Here is a 17767-nt window from a genome sequence, read left to right as displayed (position 1 = left end):
AGAGCAAAGTGAGGTATACCATAGACTGTGTAAGAAAATAGTCTGTGAAGAAAAATAGAGTGTGAGTGATATTGTAGTAAGGTGGGAAAATCAAAAGAGTGTTTTTTTTTCTTTTTGAGTGTGTAGTGGTCTTTGGAGTATTTGTACTCGTTACTACACAGTGTAAAATTCCTTACTATAGTGATATCAGCTGCTCCTCTTGGCTGTGGTTTTTCCCTTATTCAGAAGGGTTTCCACGTAAAATCTTGGTGTCATTATTGCTGCATTTTATTCTTGCTGATTTAACCATAAGTTAGTGTTCCGCGTTTATCACTAATACTGTAAATATTATTTTACGGGTCTATTTTATTCCCAACAGAAATATTACCCCCTTTTAATTTAAAAGGATATCAAAATATGATTGCGAAGACCTTAAAATAAACAATTCGTTATCAACGAAAGATAGCAACTAAAGAATACTCTGAACAGAGAGAAGGTAAGGAAAAAAATGAAAGCCAATAAACGAGCCGCCAAATTCTGAGATGTTGAACACACACGAACATGCAATTACCACAACATAAAGCGAAACTTGAAATAGAACATACCAGCATAAGCATCAATAATATATATCCACAACTAAAAAAGTTGAAGAAAGGCTGTAATTCAAGAAGAAAAGAAAGCAATCCATTTGACTGTGTGTTTCAAGGAAATAAAAAAATACTTTTGAACATTAATACCTGAAGAGATAAACATATAAAATCTTTCTTGTGAAGTAAAGATTAAGAGCATCCACCATGCGCGTCAATCATCATCATTCCTCTGTAATATGCGCCTTGATTCTATACCTATGTCCAATTTGTTTCCCCTGCCAAGAGTACATTTTGTTGTTCATATTTTGTTAAGCTTGTAATATTATGCAAAATTTTACACTACTACTGCTTGCTGTCATTAGAAACTTGCAAGCATTAGAAGTAGTAAGGCCAAAAAGAGAATCGAAATCAAAGCTAAAAAAACTTAATAAACGATTACCAATGGTGCGAAGAGGCATAATTAAAATACCTTCTCGGTTTAAATTTGCTAGATGTCACCATTACCCGTATTTTTAGGCCATGATAGATGAATTGCTTTAAAAAAAAATAAAAAATTATTCAATTTATTTTTTTCTTTTTTGGATTATATGTTTAAAAAGTTGGTTTCAGTTTCAAATGGAACTTAAGTAGGTGAGTTACAAAAGACCCCATGGCTTTATATATCGTAAAAGTTAGTTCTGAACACTGTTAAGAATTTAAAATGTTAAATCAATTCTTTGTACTGGAATAATTAATATCTCACTATTGAAATTAATAAGGATAAAGTTGAGAAATTGCAATAACTTTAAATTCAAAAGTTCAATGAAAATTTATTTTAAGATTTAAAGGTAATATAAAAAATCTGCAGGTTTTTTCTCCTGATTATTTTTGTTTACACGGAAATCGTTACAGTTGAATTTGTGTAAGTGGTCAAGGACACGCGAATCAATGTAATCAAAATTATGAAATAGCAAGTAATAGTTAACAAGATAAATGAAAGTAAAGCATAGCTAGTTGTGTAGCTTGGGCCTTGGAGAAGCTTTGAGCTAGAGTCTACGAGCAATGAATCACTATAACCTCAACGAATTAAGCAAGAAAGAGCGAATGCTAAGAATAATATGAATACTTTGTATTGTTGCATAATGTTTCTGATGTCTTACAATAGAATGAGTACCTAGAGCTATAGGGTACAAATTCCATGAATCGTGCCCCCTCAATTACCAACATTAATGTTGCAATAAAGAGTAATAAAGGCTGGAGGAAACTTGGGGGTCTTCTATAACGATTGTTCATTGAATGGCGTTTGACCGGTGAGTTATCACGCTCTTTCGGACCCTTTGTAGTTTCTGCCTCCGGAAACTTGTTACTGAATTACTAATCCGGAGCTTCGTATGCTTTTCCGGAACCCCTCGTTTACTGACTACGACCTGACCTGTCACCATCGCCACGTGTCACCATCGCCACGTGTCACCTTTTGATATGTCCACTTGGTGTCTACGGATTTTGCCCTATACACATGGTCCCCCACTTTCCGGTTACTCGTTGTTGTGACTCGGAAGTGGAAGATTTTCCCTTTCTTGCTTGGAAATCATGTAGTTACTCTCACGACTGCCTCATAAAAAATCTTGCCGGAAAAATCCGATTGGGACAAAAATCGGGCGAAGGGAAAAAGAGTGCAATACTTAGGGATTCATGTGATAGCTCCGCCACTGGTTCTTCTACCATCAACGGACAGTTAGTACTGAAAAAATACCACCACCACAAAAAGCTTGATCTCGGTTTTTAGTGTTCACCTAGAACTTCTAATCTTTGACTCTTGGGTTTTTAGTTTTCCCAAAAACTTTTAGTGGTTGAATTTGATTCTTGGATTTTTAGTTGTACCCGAAACTTTTAATTTTAGAGTTTATGACTCTAGGATTTTTAGCTATACCCGAAACTTTATAATCTCGCAGCCTTGGAGGCTGGGGGTGTTAATGACCAGTAATTTAGATCTTCTTGTTCTGGTAAAGTCCGAAATAACATGTCCGGCTAACTTTAATAAAGAGTAATAAAGCCTAATAAAGGCTAGAGGAAACCTAGGGGGTCTTCGGTAACAGCTATGCATTGAATGGCTTTTGACCGGTGAGTTGACACGCTCTTCTGGACCCTTTGTAGTTTCTGCCTCTGGAAGCAAGTTACTGAATAACTAATCCGAAGCTTCATATGCTTTCCCGGAACACCTCGTTTACTAACTCAAACTTGACTTGTCGCCATCGCCACATGTAACCTTTTGATACGTCCACTTGGTATCTACGGATTTTGCTCTATACATTTTTAAATATTTGTGGTTATGCCACATGGCTTAATTAGTTTTTAGCAGTGTTTTAAAAGGCAATTTCAAGACTCGCCCCGGGGCTGGGCACTAGCAAAACGCCCTGGGGCTCACGTGCAGGGCTTAGTTCCTGTGAGGTCTACACCCTAAGCGCCCGACTGTAGGCCCTAAACACACCTAATGCCAACGTCGGGGTCGCCTAACAGTTCTTACACAAATTATATGTTAAATTCCTTAATAAAATCATTGACCCTCATAATTCTTTAACAAATTAATGATACTTAATAGTTTTTCATCTATAGAAATAAGAAGACTGGGTGTAACTCAAATAACAAGTCATAGTATTGAATATTTACTAGTTGAGAACATCGTGAGGGTGAATATCACTTAATATTTCTTTTAAAACACATAGCCGAATTGTATATTTTCACTTGTCATTGGTATTTTGTCATGTGTATCAAAATTATCATATTTTATTATTTCACTATTTGAAAGTAATTTTATTTTTATTCACGAAGGAGTTACATTTTAATTATAATACTGACAAAGTTTATTGATTATTTGCTTAGGGAGATAAAAATTAATAGTCTGATAGTATTATTGTTTTAAGAAATTGTGATTTTTTCATTGTTTGAAAGTTAAGATGCTAGAGTTGATTTACATTTCATTGTATTGTTTATACTTGTAAAATTATGTTATATGTAACTACTAGTTGTAAGTGACGTATAATGGATTGTTTTGATTGTTTGAAAGTTAGTGTGTATACACACACACACATATATATGTGTGTGTGTGTATATATATATGTATATATATCTTTCATTTATTTATAGTTTTCTTTTATTTTTTTTAATGTAATTTACCTATTTAAAAATATCTATTGTAATTATATTATTTTATGAAATATTAAAAATTAAATACCTATGTGACTCACGCACCGTGCCTCGTACGCCTCGCCGAGGCATATGTAAAACACCCCGCCTTACGCTCCTGGCTTTTGAAACACTGGTTATTAGTTAATCTATATATAATATAAAGCTAGGCATAGAGAAGGTGATGTGACACCTCTCTATGACCTCCATTAGTATTTATCTTTTATCTCAATTTTTTAACATTTTTCTCTTCATTCTCTATTTTACTAAATAAAATAAAATAAAATATTAAAGGTTCATCCCCAACATATAATAAAGACTCACTCACCATTTAATAGTATTATTTGCCATTACTTCCATTATAATTACTGTAATTACTGTACATTGTATTAAATCCATTACTTCCCAAAAATCATGGCCCACGATCTCTTAGTTATACATCCACCCAAAAGCCATGCACGTTCCACAATTCTTAGTATCATCAGGTTTGAGCTTTTAATGCAATAAAGAAGAATTATAAATGGTTACCTGAAATATAATGGAGATTTCCTCTCTTCACTTTTAAAAAGAATTCCCTAAATACTGTGCCACTTCTTCTTCTTGTAACGTCAAAATGTAATTACCCCATAAATGTCAAGAAACTTTTCTGGACTCATATAAATCCATATTTCAACACACAAATTGCAATTGCAAGATTCAAATTCGTGTGCATGATTTTGTTCATTAAACTATAAGAGATTTTCACTTCCATCTCTCAATTTCTCAGAACATTTGAAGGTTTTAGATCTTACAGACGTGCTTAACTTTAGTATTCAACAGGGTTCATACGAATTTCTAACACTTTCGACTACGCAGACGAGAGTCTGATGGAAAATAGTATCACTTCAGTGCCTTCTGAAGACAGTAGTATTTCGGTTGATGCTGCTCAAATTGTTCGTGCGATGAGAAAAAGAAAGTGGAAGAAAGAATACTCTGAAAAAGGATTGATTTAAATATCTTTTATTATATATAATTTTACAAGGTATATAATTTTGTATATAATTTTACAAGGCATAATGAATGGGATAGAAAAATTAAGAATTTAGGGTTGGGTAAATTTGGAAGGAGAGTTGGGATGTTTATCTTCGTAGTCTTTGCGGAGCATGGATTCATTATATTTTCCTTTTTTTATTTTCCATTCCAATCATATTTCTTTTCCATTTAAGTTTTGATTTATGAGAAAATTAAGAATTTTCCTTTTTCCATCCAAAATTTATGTTTCTGTAATCTTAAACAATCACGGTAATTGTATTCCCTTAACAAATGATAATGAGCCTTCTTTTCTAATCAACTCTAATGTGACTCATCACAATAATTACTATTTGAAATTCCCCCATTATGAGCAATTTGTTATTTTACCTTAATATATTTTAAATTATATATACCAATAAATATATACTTACCTTTTTCCTCTTTTATTGTTTTTTCCCGTCATTTTTCAATTAGCTTATCAAATAACCTTTTATAATGGTATTAATATTAGTTGTGAACAACATTTAATTAAGAATAAGAGGTAAGTGAATTAATGTTAGATAAAAAATCTACGATTATGATTAAATAAAAAAAATATTGAGGAAATATGAGAAAACTTATGTTACCATTAAGGGTTGTGTTGGAATGAATCGCTTGTGTGAGGCGATCGGAAATTCAATGTGGGTACCACAGTGGAAACTAAAAAAAAAAACATAGGAGGGCTTATATTACTATGTTAACTTCTTGACAATTTGGCAAGAACTCTGTTTGTATAAACCTACAAAAAGATGTGCAATGTTTTTTATTTAGATTTGCTTTTCTATTATATATTTTTTATGTGTAACTTTATTATACATTTGATTTATAATTTCTTTTTATTTGCATGTTTCACATTATATATCTGTTTTTTTTTTCTAAAAAAAAAAAGTTGATCTTATAAGTTTTATCTTTTATATATTGACTAAATTAAAAAAAAAAATATATATATATGTCTAACAGCGCGAAGCGCGGTAAAGTTAACTAGTTATTAGTTATAAATTACATGTGTCTAAATTCTATTCTACCACTTGACTGATTGTGGTGCTTTTGCCTCCGCTTTTATTACTTTACTACTACGTATAAGCGGCTAGAAGCAGACAACTGTTCGTTGACATGCCTACTTCCCGCCAAGGTTATTTTGGTCATTTAATGTAGCCCAGGTTGTTGCCGTTTGTACAAGTAACTTTAGCACTTATTGATTTGGCCTTAAAAAAAAACTGTTAAACTTTTTCAATAATATTAAAATGATTTTAACCAAAAAAAATTAAAATTATTTTTGCATTGAGGACTTCCCAGTAATTTAAGATGAAGTCCATCTTTTTGTTGCTTAAAAAAATTAACCACCAATTTTAATATTTTCATCTGCAACCGCATAAATGCTTTGCATCTAGTATTATATCATCATTTTAAATTTATACCCAAAGTTGACCTTTCACCCCTAAATTTTCCATCAAATCCTAAAATGGATGTAGAAATCATTGATCATATCACTTTACGCCCAATTGAAATTTCAGATGTTGATGATTTCATGGTATGGGCAACAGATGAAAATGTTAGCCGTTTTTGCACTTGGGATACTTACACTTCAAAACCTCAAGCATTCGAATTTATCAACAATATTGCTATTCCTCATCCATGGTTTAGAGTTATTTGTATTAATAACAGAGCAATCGGGTCGATTTCCATCACACCCCATTCAGGTTTGGAATTTTCGGGTCATTTGCACTTTTGTCCCTATTTTGTGTTTGGTCTTTAATTTTTATCCTTAATAAATTTATGTCTCACTGGGCATAAGTTGGATTTTCAAGGGCAAATATTATATACCAGCCCATTTGAAGGGCAAACCATGCAATTTCTTCAAAATAATTTACACATAATCTTATAAATCTTTGAATTCTCTCCATAATTGTCAACTCTACTTTTCTGCTACAAGAAAATAGGTAGAAGTACTTCTATTAATAATAATGGTCAAAAACACATCTCAACTATCACTTTTTTTTTCGTAAAAAAATTATAGTTGTTTCATTTTCCTACCTGAAGTGTCACCATTCATGTATTAAAATGAATCTAAGTAATAGTTCAGGTAGGAAAAGGAAACAGTTGATAGTTGACTTAGTCAACTTCGAGATGTGTTTTAATATAAGATAGGTCATTTAGGAAAAGGGGCTGATAGGGTGCTTCGAGGTGTGTTTTAATACATAAATGGTGATAGTTAAAGTAGGAAAAAAGAAAGTTGATAGTTGAACAATCGATAATTGGCCTAATCAGCTTCGGGCTATGTTTTAATACATAGATAGTGATAGTTCAAGCAGAAAAAGGAAACAACTGATGGTTGGCCTAATCAGTTTCGAGGTGTGTTTTAATACATAGATGATGATAGTTCAAGTAGGAAAAGAGAACAACTATAATTAGCCTAATCAACTTCGAGGTGTGTTTTAATACATAGACGGTGATAGTTCGGATAGGAAAAGGGAGCGCTGATAGTTGGGGTGTGAAACTCGCGAAACAGTGATAGTTCATGTGTGTTTTTGAGTGTTAACTCTTTATAATAATGTGAAATGTACTTCAACTAGATATTGGAAAATCTATTCCTACATAACTTTAAATATAAATTCTGTTTAGACATGAATTAAATGAATAACAAATATCAAGTCCCAAACAAATGTGATTTTCTACAACTTTGAATGAACCTTCAACAGGTGTAGATAGTTGCAGAGCGGAGCTAGGGTATGTACTTGCTCAAAAATATTGGGGCAAAGGGATTGTAACAAGAGCAGTGAAAATGGTGACATCTGCTGTATTTTCTGAGTTTCCATATCTTGAAAGGCTTGAAGCTTTGGTGGATGTAGATAATAAAGGGTCACAAAGGGTGCTGGAAAAAGCTGGGTTTTTAAGAGAGGGAATTCTGAGGAAGTACATAATTTTGAAGGGGAAATCCAGAGATATTGTGATATTCAGCTTTCTATCAACCGATTCTCTTCGATCGTAGTGGCCAATTTTTGGCGGATTCAGGATTTGAACTTGTTTTTAGTTGAACTCGTTGTACTTTTTAAATTATGAGTTGTGATTTCATGTTTGTTGAAATTTTAGTGTATTTTCACGTGTAAATTTATGCTCGGTGTAAAAATGAAAAGTTTCAAATGAATCCTTTGTCCGGAAGTGTTGCATTTACCCGTCTTTACCCTTAGATTTGTATAATGAGAATTTATCATAAATTGGCTAGTTTTATACTGCAACTCTCTTTTTTTCTTATGCGAATTTGGGATTTACACCACCTTTATTTTACTTAGTATGATGATGATATGAAATGAGCTTGAATGAAAGTGGGGATTCATATGACCGACCCCAACTTGTTTGTAGTTGTTGTTTGAATTTTGGATTGGCAACGTGAGCAAGTTAACACAAGGGAAGTTATTTGTAGTATTCTTTTATATAATATTGCGATGTGGGCTTAATTGGACTATATGAACAGTGAGGATTCACATAGCCAACTCCAATTTGCTTGAGATTGAGGTGTCGTGATTAGTGTTATTGTTTTTACCCCTTAGCTCAGTTGATGGTTCATAGGGGAAGACGGAAGTAAAGTGTGCTTTTTCAATGTTATACTACATGTAGCTTAAGGATGTAAGGTTGGCTGTTCTCTTTAACAAACATTTCATCTTTTTCTCTCTAGATTCGAATGAAGTATCTACTGTTTCCAAATTATAACATTCACGGCATGGAGAATGTGAAGACACCAGAAAGACATATGTGGACACGCCTTTATTACTTTAGAAAACCTGTGATTGAGTTTTGTTGCTATTTCTACTGTATTGCACAGCTGCTGCTGGTGACTTTCTTCCATTCTTCCTCTTAACCCTTGGACCGCGACATCCTTATTTTTCTCGCTAGAATTGGCAAAAAGATAAAAGTATAATAAGCAGAAATATGTCAGTGTATAAACATGAATAATGGTGGTGATAAGCTGACTACACGAGTTATATTGTACTGAGGATGTTTGAGAACACAGAGGTCAGTACATCCTACTGAACCTTAATTGAAGCATAAATAAAAATAAAAAGCACGATTACGAGTTACTGAAGTGAATCACTATTTATGTCCATCCTTAGATTTATTCTGGGAGTTAAAATCTGTGTGCTCTCAGAAGGTGGTTATGGTGTATCCTTACTTCTTCGTCCTGTTCTTGTTGTTTCAGAAATAAAGAATGTTTCGAAATGCCCAGTAATTCTTTGTAGCATGAGCTTTTCGCGGCCCAATGCTTTGGATTAATCACGCTGAGCTTTCTTGAATTTCTTGTTCAGATAATATAGCATTCCATGATTTAGAAATAGATTGAAAACGTAACAACGATTTAACTGGAAGCCTATTAAATATGGAAAATATGATCTCAAATGGAAGATTAATGGATGTATCATCTTTAATGGCTGGCCTCTTCTGTGCTTTCTTTTTTGACAATAATGTCTGTTATAGTTTGCTGCAGTTGGAGAAGAGCTGCTAGGTGATAATGTGATATATAATTGTAGTGGAGGGGGAAAGGCTTTATATTAGGGTCTACTGCATCATAATAGTTAGTTGTTGTTTTCTATTTCTATTTGGAAAAGGGAAAACAAGTGAAGGTATAAAAGAAGGAACATAGTCTTTTTGAAGAAAAGGGATTCTTCTAAAGATTTATCTCATATTCGCTTAGAATAACCTCTTCTGCGGAGCCAAGATTTTGGGTTCTGAACTTGCCATCAAAGTTATAGATTGTCTTCGTTACTAAGTTCAACATTAATGGCGGATAATTGGATACCTACTAAAGGATGGATGTTTGACCCTAGGGATAGTGATGAGCTGTGCTTGGTCTTCTGGAAGATTGTCTAATGGAGCGAGCCAACCCGCCTCAAGCTACAATCAACTTTGCAGATGTGTATGGCGATATAAACCCAACGATGTTCTTTGCTCGTGCTGTTGGATACCTGGAGACCCTTCAAATCCAACAGTCAAATACTTTGTGACTACTACCAAGGAAATATCAGCATCAGGATTCTCGAAAAGTTCCTGGAAAGAAGACAGCCAACCTATAGGCATTATTAATGAAGCCACGGGCGGAGGTTTCAAGAAGTGCATGAAGTTTCAGAGGGATAATAGCAGGTGGATAATAATGGAATATTTGTTAAATTTAAATACACCAGGAGTTCAAGAAGATTTAAAAAATGAAGTCATTTGCCGAGTAAGAAGAATTCCAATCAACAATCCTGTTGGTCCAACATCAACTTTCCGGCAGTACCAGCGGGGGAACAACAGGAGGAAGATGAAGCTGACATTGACTTACAACTAATGTTGTGATTTGATAGCATAGGATACGATTTTATGATATATACATACAAGTAAACTTGCTCGCGCGAGGCTTCATTGCATTTATTGAGTGTGCTTTGCTTAAATTACATTTGAACAATGTTTCGCCGTGAAATTATTCATTTTCTTTCCTATTTAGATTTCAAAATAACCTTAAGTACTGAGTTACTTATGCTGGCTGTCTTGCTGTGCTTTACGAATGCCAGTGCTGCTAGAGCAAAGATTTTGAAGGGCAGGAAGGTTGCAGATGCAAGTTTGGTGTCAAGTTCAGATAATTGCCCTTCACTTATTGATCTCGATGTATCTGAGTGTGGAATAACTTCTTATAATTTTGAATAAGTGAGAGTCTTTTTATTGTAACCAGCTCATACATTCCAAAACAATATATAATATATGTATCTGCATAAAGACAATATTTTACAGAGGAACTAAAGAACACAAAAATACAATAACCACTCTGTCTCTGCAGGAAAACTGACTTCTGATATGATCCGAGTTAAGCCATGGTGAATGTTGAAGCATAAGAGCTAATGAAGAGTAGGAAGATGAAAGGAAGACCGATCATCTTGGTTAAACTTGCATCATTGGAACCACCTTGTGATGATGGTACAGATCCACTTCCTGTAACGCGATATGGTAAGTTAAGTATTTCTAGTTAATCCAGACTATGTTGCTCGGACTCTCCAAAAGTGTTGTCGTACCAAGGTAGGATCTTAAAAAAATGCACTACTTTCGATAACATTTTTGAAGAGTCTGAGCAACATAGAACTCAATTTGATCTTCCCAAAAACATTGACCAAGTTTAAAGGATTATAATGTACCTGAAGCGTTTGTATTTGGAGAATCTGTTGTTCCAGCGGGAGAGCTAGTTGGGGACCCGGCTGTTACAGGTAGGTAATTAATTAGTGAGCAATCAAATTTGCAAGGAACGTAAAGTTTACATTTGATAGTCCCTCTTTTTCAATTTATGTGGTCTTACTTTCTTTTTTAGTAAGCTTAAAAAAGAGCGCCTCCTTGTAATAATTTAGTGAGTTTTAATTACAATACCCATTTTACCCTTAGGGTTTGTTTGGTATGGAGGAAAATACAATTTCAAAAATATTTTCCAATTTTTTCATGTTTGATTAGAAAACAACTTTCCAAGTGACATTTCAAGCTCATTGTTTCCTCCCCAACCCCCCCACCCCTCATAGTATTTTCTTATGTTACATATAAATGCTACTGTAATAATATTTTTTTGCTTACTTACCAAACACCAGAAAATAAGTAAGAAAGTCACTTATTTTCCTAGAAAACATTTTTCAGGATCAAATTCCTATGAAAAACATTTTCCTTCATACCAAACACACCTTTAATGACAACACTCCTTCATGGAAATGAATGACTAAATTTAAAACCACAAGACTCAAAGCGTACTTTTTGTATATTGTACACACATCTTTAGTTTAAGATCACAAGATTCAAAAACCTACATTCTTAAACTTTATGCAGAGTCAAACTAAAACATACAAAATGAGTCAGAAGGAGTATTTTAAAATGAATGGTCTTTCTTACCTTTGCATTTGCTGATTGATGGAGTCTGAACTTTGCAAGCACCAGGAAGAGCCAAAGCTTGAGTCTGGTTAACGTTGAGTCCCATGTTGGAGCCACCACCATTAAGGACCTGACACAAACATTCCGGATTGTTCTTAACCACTGTGCCAAGCTGCGTGCAGCATCCTGAGGATGGCGCTGAAGAGTTCCCCGTGATGTAGTTCAGGCAAGGCGACATGCTGACCAACACGTTCGTGCAGTCACTGCTCAATTGAGCAGAAACTCCTGTCAAGATCATCGCCAACGCGATGAAAACAAGCCCCGATGAGTTCCTTAGATTCGCCATTTGATTGTTATTTGGCTAAGAAATCCTAGTGATGTGTAGAATAAATATTTCTGCTTGGAAGTGAAGTTGATGGAAGAAGATGAAAGCGCGTTTGGTTTAAAATAGGAGATAATTGAGAAGGAAAAGTCAAAAATAAGATGCTCTTATAATTGGTGACTAAGAAAGGAAAACATATTGTCACAGGTTGGCATTTTGGATTTTTGTCATTAGTTTAAGTTCTATACTCACAGACTGTGTAAAAGGTAGTTAAACTATCAAGTTAAAAGGTAATGGTAGGTAACTCCATTTAATAGCTAGCCTATGTTGTTCAAACTCTTCAAAAATATTATTGAGTGCATGTCGGATACTCTAAAAGTGATATATTTTTGAAGGACTCAACACAGGTGCGGCAGCATTTTTTGAGAATCAAATCTACTTAATTTAATAGTCTTGACCAAAAAGTAATTTGTTATAACATGTTAAATTATATCGATGATGTAAAAATTTCATTACATTATCCTGTATATAACTTGAATCTTTTTGTCATAATTTAAAAAAGGAATTAGGTAGAGTTGGATAATGGTTTAGTTATGCAGGTGGCCAACTCATGCTAATTGCTAACTAACTAACCCCACAATTTCTTTATTGGTAAAAAAAAGAACGGCTAAGGCTTAAAGCTGCCTAAAGCTAAATTAAAGGCTCATGAATTTAAAGAAAGTTTATGATTGGAATAAAATGAACATGCGAAGCTTCTTATACCAACTTTTAAAATTCTGCCACTATTATTTCGAAATTAAAGAAGATTTGGTTGGCGTAGTAACGAGATTTAATCTCCATATAAAATTCAGCATTATTAGTATAACGTTGTTTGTTTTTTCTCTTTTCTCATACATAATACTCCTCCGTATCGATTTATGTGATATTTTTCGCTTTTCGAGAGTCAATTTAACTAACTGTGAAGCTAAATGAGACTAGATTAACTCAATATTTTAGTTATATATATTTAAAAACTACATAAAAATACTATAAGTTGCAATTTGCCTCGTATCAATTTAGTAAAAAAAATATATCTTAAAATGTTGGTCAAAGTTCATGCAGTTTGAATCTTGAGAACAGCTGAAGTATGTGCATATTTTTTGTGAGAATCTATTATTTCGGATAAAATATGGACTAAGAATATAACTACCAGTAATACACAAATTAAAAACACGTAGAATAGTAAGCAAAGACTTTCAATTTGTCCTAAAAGTAAAGACATATTTAAAATATTCCATCTACTAATTTGTAAATATATTAAACAAAAATCCAATAATAACTTTTGCTTTGCTAATCATTACCTAACTTGTCTCTAAACCAAACGACCCTTTAAAGTATACTGTTGCATTTCAAGGAAAAATAACCATACTGTCTAAGGAAAAATGACCATGCCATGGTTTCTTCACTCCCGTTATTTCCGTTTCTAACCGGCTTTGATAAGCTTTCTTTTGAGCCGAGGGTCTATTGAAAACAGTCTCTCTACCTCCCACGGTAAGGTAAGATCTGCGTACACTCTATTCTTTCCAGACTCCATTTGTAAAATTAAACTGGATGTTGTACTGTCTAAGAAAATTTAGTTTATAATTATTTTTCACGACTAAGTAAGAGATAGAGCCCGTTTAGATTAACTGAAAAAAAGTGATTTTTAAGCATAAGTGTTTAAAGTACTTTTTAAGTGCTGAAAGTTATTTTATAAATAAACAGTTATATGTTTGGATAAAAATATTGAAGCTGAAAAAGAGTTGATGTGTTTGGTACACAAGTGTTGTTAAGCACTTTTTTTAATAGTGAGGGTAATATTGAAATTAGAAAAAAAAAATATAAGAAATAAAAGAGTAAAATCGTTGGCAAACCAAAATGATTTTAAGTAAAAAAAAAATAAGTGTTCCAAACGGGCTCTTAATAAAGTTGCAAGATAAATCAAATTTTATTGGTCTATTTATTTCTGTTTTCCCACTTGCATCTTCAATAATGGCTGACACCTTTTGTAATTAAAAACTTGTTTTATAGACACACGCAACCTCAACCAACAAATTAACCTAAATATTATATTCCCATAACCTGACCAATCATGTAAGAAATATATGGGGTTAATAACAATATCATAATCTGAACTACACGATATTTCACATGATGCAAAGTGGCTCTTTGCTACACTATTATTCATGATGCTCTTAGCTAAACTCTACACATGGGAACCAATAACCATGTGTTTTACTTTGTGAAATGAAGATCAATAGTTTAAATTTAAAAAGGGAAAAGCAATATTTAGACATTAATCAGTTCCTTTAACAATCCAAATATAGTTGGATAGTCAACTACTTGAAAAAAATAAAGCTTTTGGGTAACTTTTTGTTTACAAAAACCAAACAAGATCCAAATGTAAAATGAGGTTATAGGTCTATAACAGTTGATCGCTTTAAAAAAACAACAAAAACAATTTGAACTAACGAGATTATAATAAAGAGGTTTGATTATACTAGATGTAGGTCAATTTTTTTTTTTTTTTTTTTTTTTTTTGGTGTGTGTGTTGACTATTCCGATACTAAGACAGTTGAATCAGAATTCTCAAGTATTGACAATGATCATCCATAGCCTCAGAATTCAACAGTAATAGAACTGTTCAATTACAGAGTAACTCAAGGATATCCGTAAGTCATTGGATCCTTTTAAAGACATAGGCAGATTCAAAATTGAAACTTGACGGGTTCTAACTTTTTAAATTCTTATTAGTAAACTTATTGTACGTATAAATTATGAGTTCAGAACGTTATATTTGTTGGAATTTTAGAGGTTTTCTCTTTTATGGTGGGACAAGACATAGAAACACATCTAAGCTAAAACGAAATTGTCAACTATACACTTAAACTATCAGGGGTCCTATGATCCTCCTAAACCTTTTTTTTTTTTTAATTATTTACCCCCTAAACTCATATATCACACTTATAATGAGCTCTGTTAAAAAAATTATTTTTTCCAAAGAACATAAAATAAGAATCATGACCTAGAATGTAGTTAAAGAATAATGTCACAATACGTTACTACTTATACATGACAAGGATGTGCAAAAATGCATTATTTAGCTTACCATGCATATTTAGTAGACTATTGGAGAATTTGGCCACGGCAAGCAAAGCTAGCAGGTCAGCAAAACTATTGGGAGCATTTGACAAAGAGTTTGTTAAGGTAGTTGAACTTCGCTCACCTGCTTATTCATCAACTTTTATACTCTTTGATTGGAATAATACACTTGCTCTATAAATTCCCTCTTTATCTCCCCACTTAACCATTCAAAATTTCAAATTACAAACATATCTCAAAAACAACTCCCTAAAAGAAACTCTCTATTAACATGGCCTTTTCTTTTCACTATGTTCTTTTTCTTTCTTGCATTATTGTCTTTGCAACTCTGCCTATTAATGCCCAAATTGTGACATCCCCATGTACAGCAACAATGCTGACAAGTTTCACTCCTTGCTTGAATTTCTTGGCCAACAGCAACAGAAATAATGGGACTGCAGCCCCATCTCCTGGCTGCTGCAATGCATTGAGAACTATGATGGGAAATGGCACTGCTTGTCTCTGTGTTATTGCAAATGGTGGCATTCCCTTTCAAATTCCTATTAATCCTAATACAACCATGTCTCTTCCTCGTGCTTGTAACATGGCTCGTGTTCCCCTCCAGTGCAAAGGTAAGAATTTTAACGGCGCACTATGCTCTAGCTATGCGCTAGTTCGGGAAAGAATCAGACTATATGGAGTCTTATGTATTTACCTTGTATTTATGCAAGAGGTTGCTCTTGTGTTTTGAACCCGTGACCTCCTATTTCCGTTGCGCCATGGCTGCCCTTTACTCCTTTTACCACAAATAGAAGCCTAGTGAACTAAGCTCCCGCTATGCATGGTAGGGTCTGGGGAAGGGTCGGGTCATATTGAGTCTTTTTATGCAGTTTTATCTTGCATTTCTGCGAGAGACTGTTTCTGCCGCTTAAACCTGTGATTAGTGGTGGAGCCAGGATTTATATAAGGGGATTCAAACATTTCACAGCCAGATGTTCAAACCCTCTTTCTCACTTTACTAGAATTTTCCCTCGTGTTCGAGGGAATGCACCAACTTATATATAACAAAAACTATTATTGTCACAGTATAATTTTTCTGCAAAAGGATTTATGTGAACGCCTTTCTCAAAACTAGCTCTGCTGTAGCCTACCTTCTAGTTACACGACAATAACTTTTACCGCTCCGTCAAGGCTCCCATTTATTACTCTATCATAAATAAGAAGATTTATGACTACTATTATGTTCATCTATATATAGTTCTTTCCATTCTTATTGGTACAACTTTTTATATGGTTACTAACACACTTAGTGATTATCTTGACTGCAGCCTCCAGTCCACCTGCAGCGGCTCCAGGTATATATTAGACTGTTATTACATATTTCATGTCTTTTAACAATAATGTCCATATTTCAAGGATTTTATCATCTAGATTTGTCATAAAATGATGTGAATTTAATATTTTTGTCAAATAGGTCCTGCTGGAACAGGGGCTCCAAGTGCTTCACCAACATCAGCTCCCAGTCCTTCTCCAAGTCCTAAAGGTATTACTTAATAGTATAATTTTGTGGTCCATATTAACTGATAAAATCTATGGTGGTCGGACCCTTCAGAAATGTCGCAAGTATGTATCATATCCTTCAAAAGTTATTCTTATTGGAGGATTCGACACAGCTGCGACGGTATTCTGAGAGGATCGAGCGCCATAGATTAAAACCTTTCAAAGTTATGTTGCTCGATCTTGGCGTGTCGTATATGTATCGGATCCTTCAAAATTTATTCGGTATCAGAGGATCTGACACAGGTACGACAATGTTTTTGGAGGATCCGAGTAACATAGGTTAAAAGTTTATGAGTTATAACTTGATAACGAATTTTTCCATACTAACCAATTAATAGCTAGTTGTTCAGATCCTTAAATGTCGCGAAGTGTGCTCGGATCCTTCAAAACTTATTCAATTTTGAAGGATCCAACACAACTATGACGACACTCTAAAAGAATCCGAGCAGCATAGATTAAAAGTTTATGAATTTAGACGATTTTAACTTGATAATGAATTTAATTTGCACAAGTAGTTCTGATATAACTTAAACTCATATAATTCTGTCCATACTAACTGATTAAAAGTTGTGTTGCTCGGATCCTTCAAAAATGACGATGAGTATGTATTTAATCCTCCAAAATTTATTCTTTTTGGAGGATCTGACACGAATGTAGTGACATTCTGAGAGGATCCGAGCAACATAAACTAAACGTTTACGAATTATACGAATTTAAATTGATAATAAATTTGCACAGGTACAACAAATTTCCAGCCAATGTCACCAGCTCTGGCACCACAAGCTGATGCAGTTCCTACTTTAACTCCACCATCTCCATCTGCGACGAATTCTGGCCGCCGTCAAAACCCTGTTACACCATCAACTGCATCTTCTCTTAGCTATGGTTTTTCACCATTAGCCCTCATTGCTGCATTTGGTGCAATTGCTTTTATGTTGTATTAGTTTGAAATCAGACAGTACTAGAATTAGTGAATTTGTGGGGTTGTTTATGTCATTTATTTTGGAGATATGTATTATTTTGTTATACAACTATTCTTTGATGTAATATAGAATCCTGAAAAGATTATGTATTTCTTGTTGTATTAGTACAGGGACTCCTGTGAAATTTTTATAATTTGGGTGTTTGTTACGTA

The 17767-nt window shown here is 33.8% G+C and overlaps 3 protein-coding genes across 4 annotated transcripts; 2 read left to right on the top strand and 1 right to left on the bottom strand.

The window, feature by feature from the left end:
• Window positions 1–5970: 5970 nt before the first annotated feature.
• LOC132617285 (uncharacterized) lies at window positions 5971–10422 on the top strand. Of its 2 annotated transcripts, none has more exons than XM_060332255.1 (2): window positions 5971–6481; window positions 9602–10422. In XM_060332255.1, exons 1-2 carry the CDS (start codon window positions 6244–6246, stop codon window positions 10099–10101), a joined length of 738 nt encoding a protein of 245 aa, XP_060188238.1. In that variant the 5' UTR covers window positions 5971–6243; the 3' UTR covers window positions 10102–10422. The 2 variants fall into 2 exon arrangements, with proteins under 2 accessions (XP_060188238.1, XP_060188239.1); XM_060332256.1 differs by lacking the exon at window positions 9602–10422 and adding an exon at window positions 7481–7979 and having other exon boundaries at window positions 5993–6481.
• Window positions 10423–10466: 44 nt separating this feature from the next.
• LOC132617286 (non-specific lipid transfer protein GPI-anchored 5-like) lies at window positions 10467–12155 on the bottom strand. Its single transcript, XM_060332257.1, has 3 exons — window positions 11673–12155; window positions 10940–10999; window positions 10467–10739 (listed from the first exon to the last, which is right to left on the bottom strand). Exons 1-3 carry the CDS (start codon window positions 11995–11997, stop codon window positions 10615–10617), a joined length of 510 nt encoding a protein of 169 aa, XP_060188240.1. The 5' UTR covers window positions 11998–12155; the 3' UTR covers window positions 10467–10614.
• A 3123-nt stretch (window positions 12156–15278) lies between these two features.
• On the top strand, window positions 15279–17763 carry LOC132619018 (non-specific lipid transfer protein GPI-anchored 20-like). Its single transcript, XM_060334006.1, has 4 exons — window positions 15279–15704; window positions 16401–16427; window positions 16547–16615; window positions 17371–17763. The coding sequence occupies exons 1-4, from the start codon at window positions 15365–15367 to the stop codon at window positions 17574–17576; spliced, it is 642 nt and encodes a 213-aa protein (XP_060189989.1). The 5' UTR covers window positions 15279–15364; the 3' UTR covers window positions 17577–17763.
• The last annotated feature ends 4 nt before the right edge of the window (window positions 17764–17767 follow it).

This window comes from Lycium barbarum, chromosome 11 (genome assembly GCF_019175385.1).
Source record: "Lycium barbarum isolate Lr01 chromosome 11, ASM1917538v2, whole genome shotgun sequence".
In the NCBI taxonomy this organism is placed as follows: Eukaryota; Viridiplantae; Streptophyta; class Magnoliopsida; order Solanales; family Solanaceae; genus Lycium; species Lycium barbarum.
This window is presented reverse-complemented; position numbering and strand designations above follow the sequence as displayed.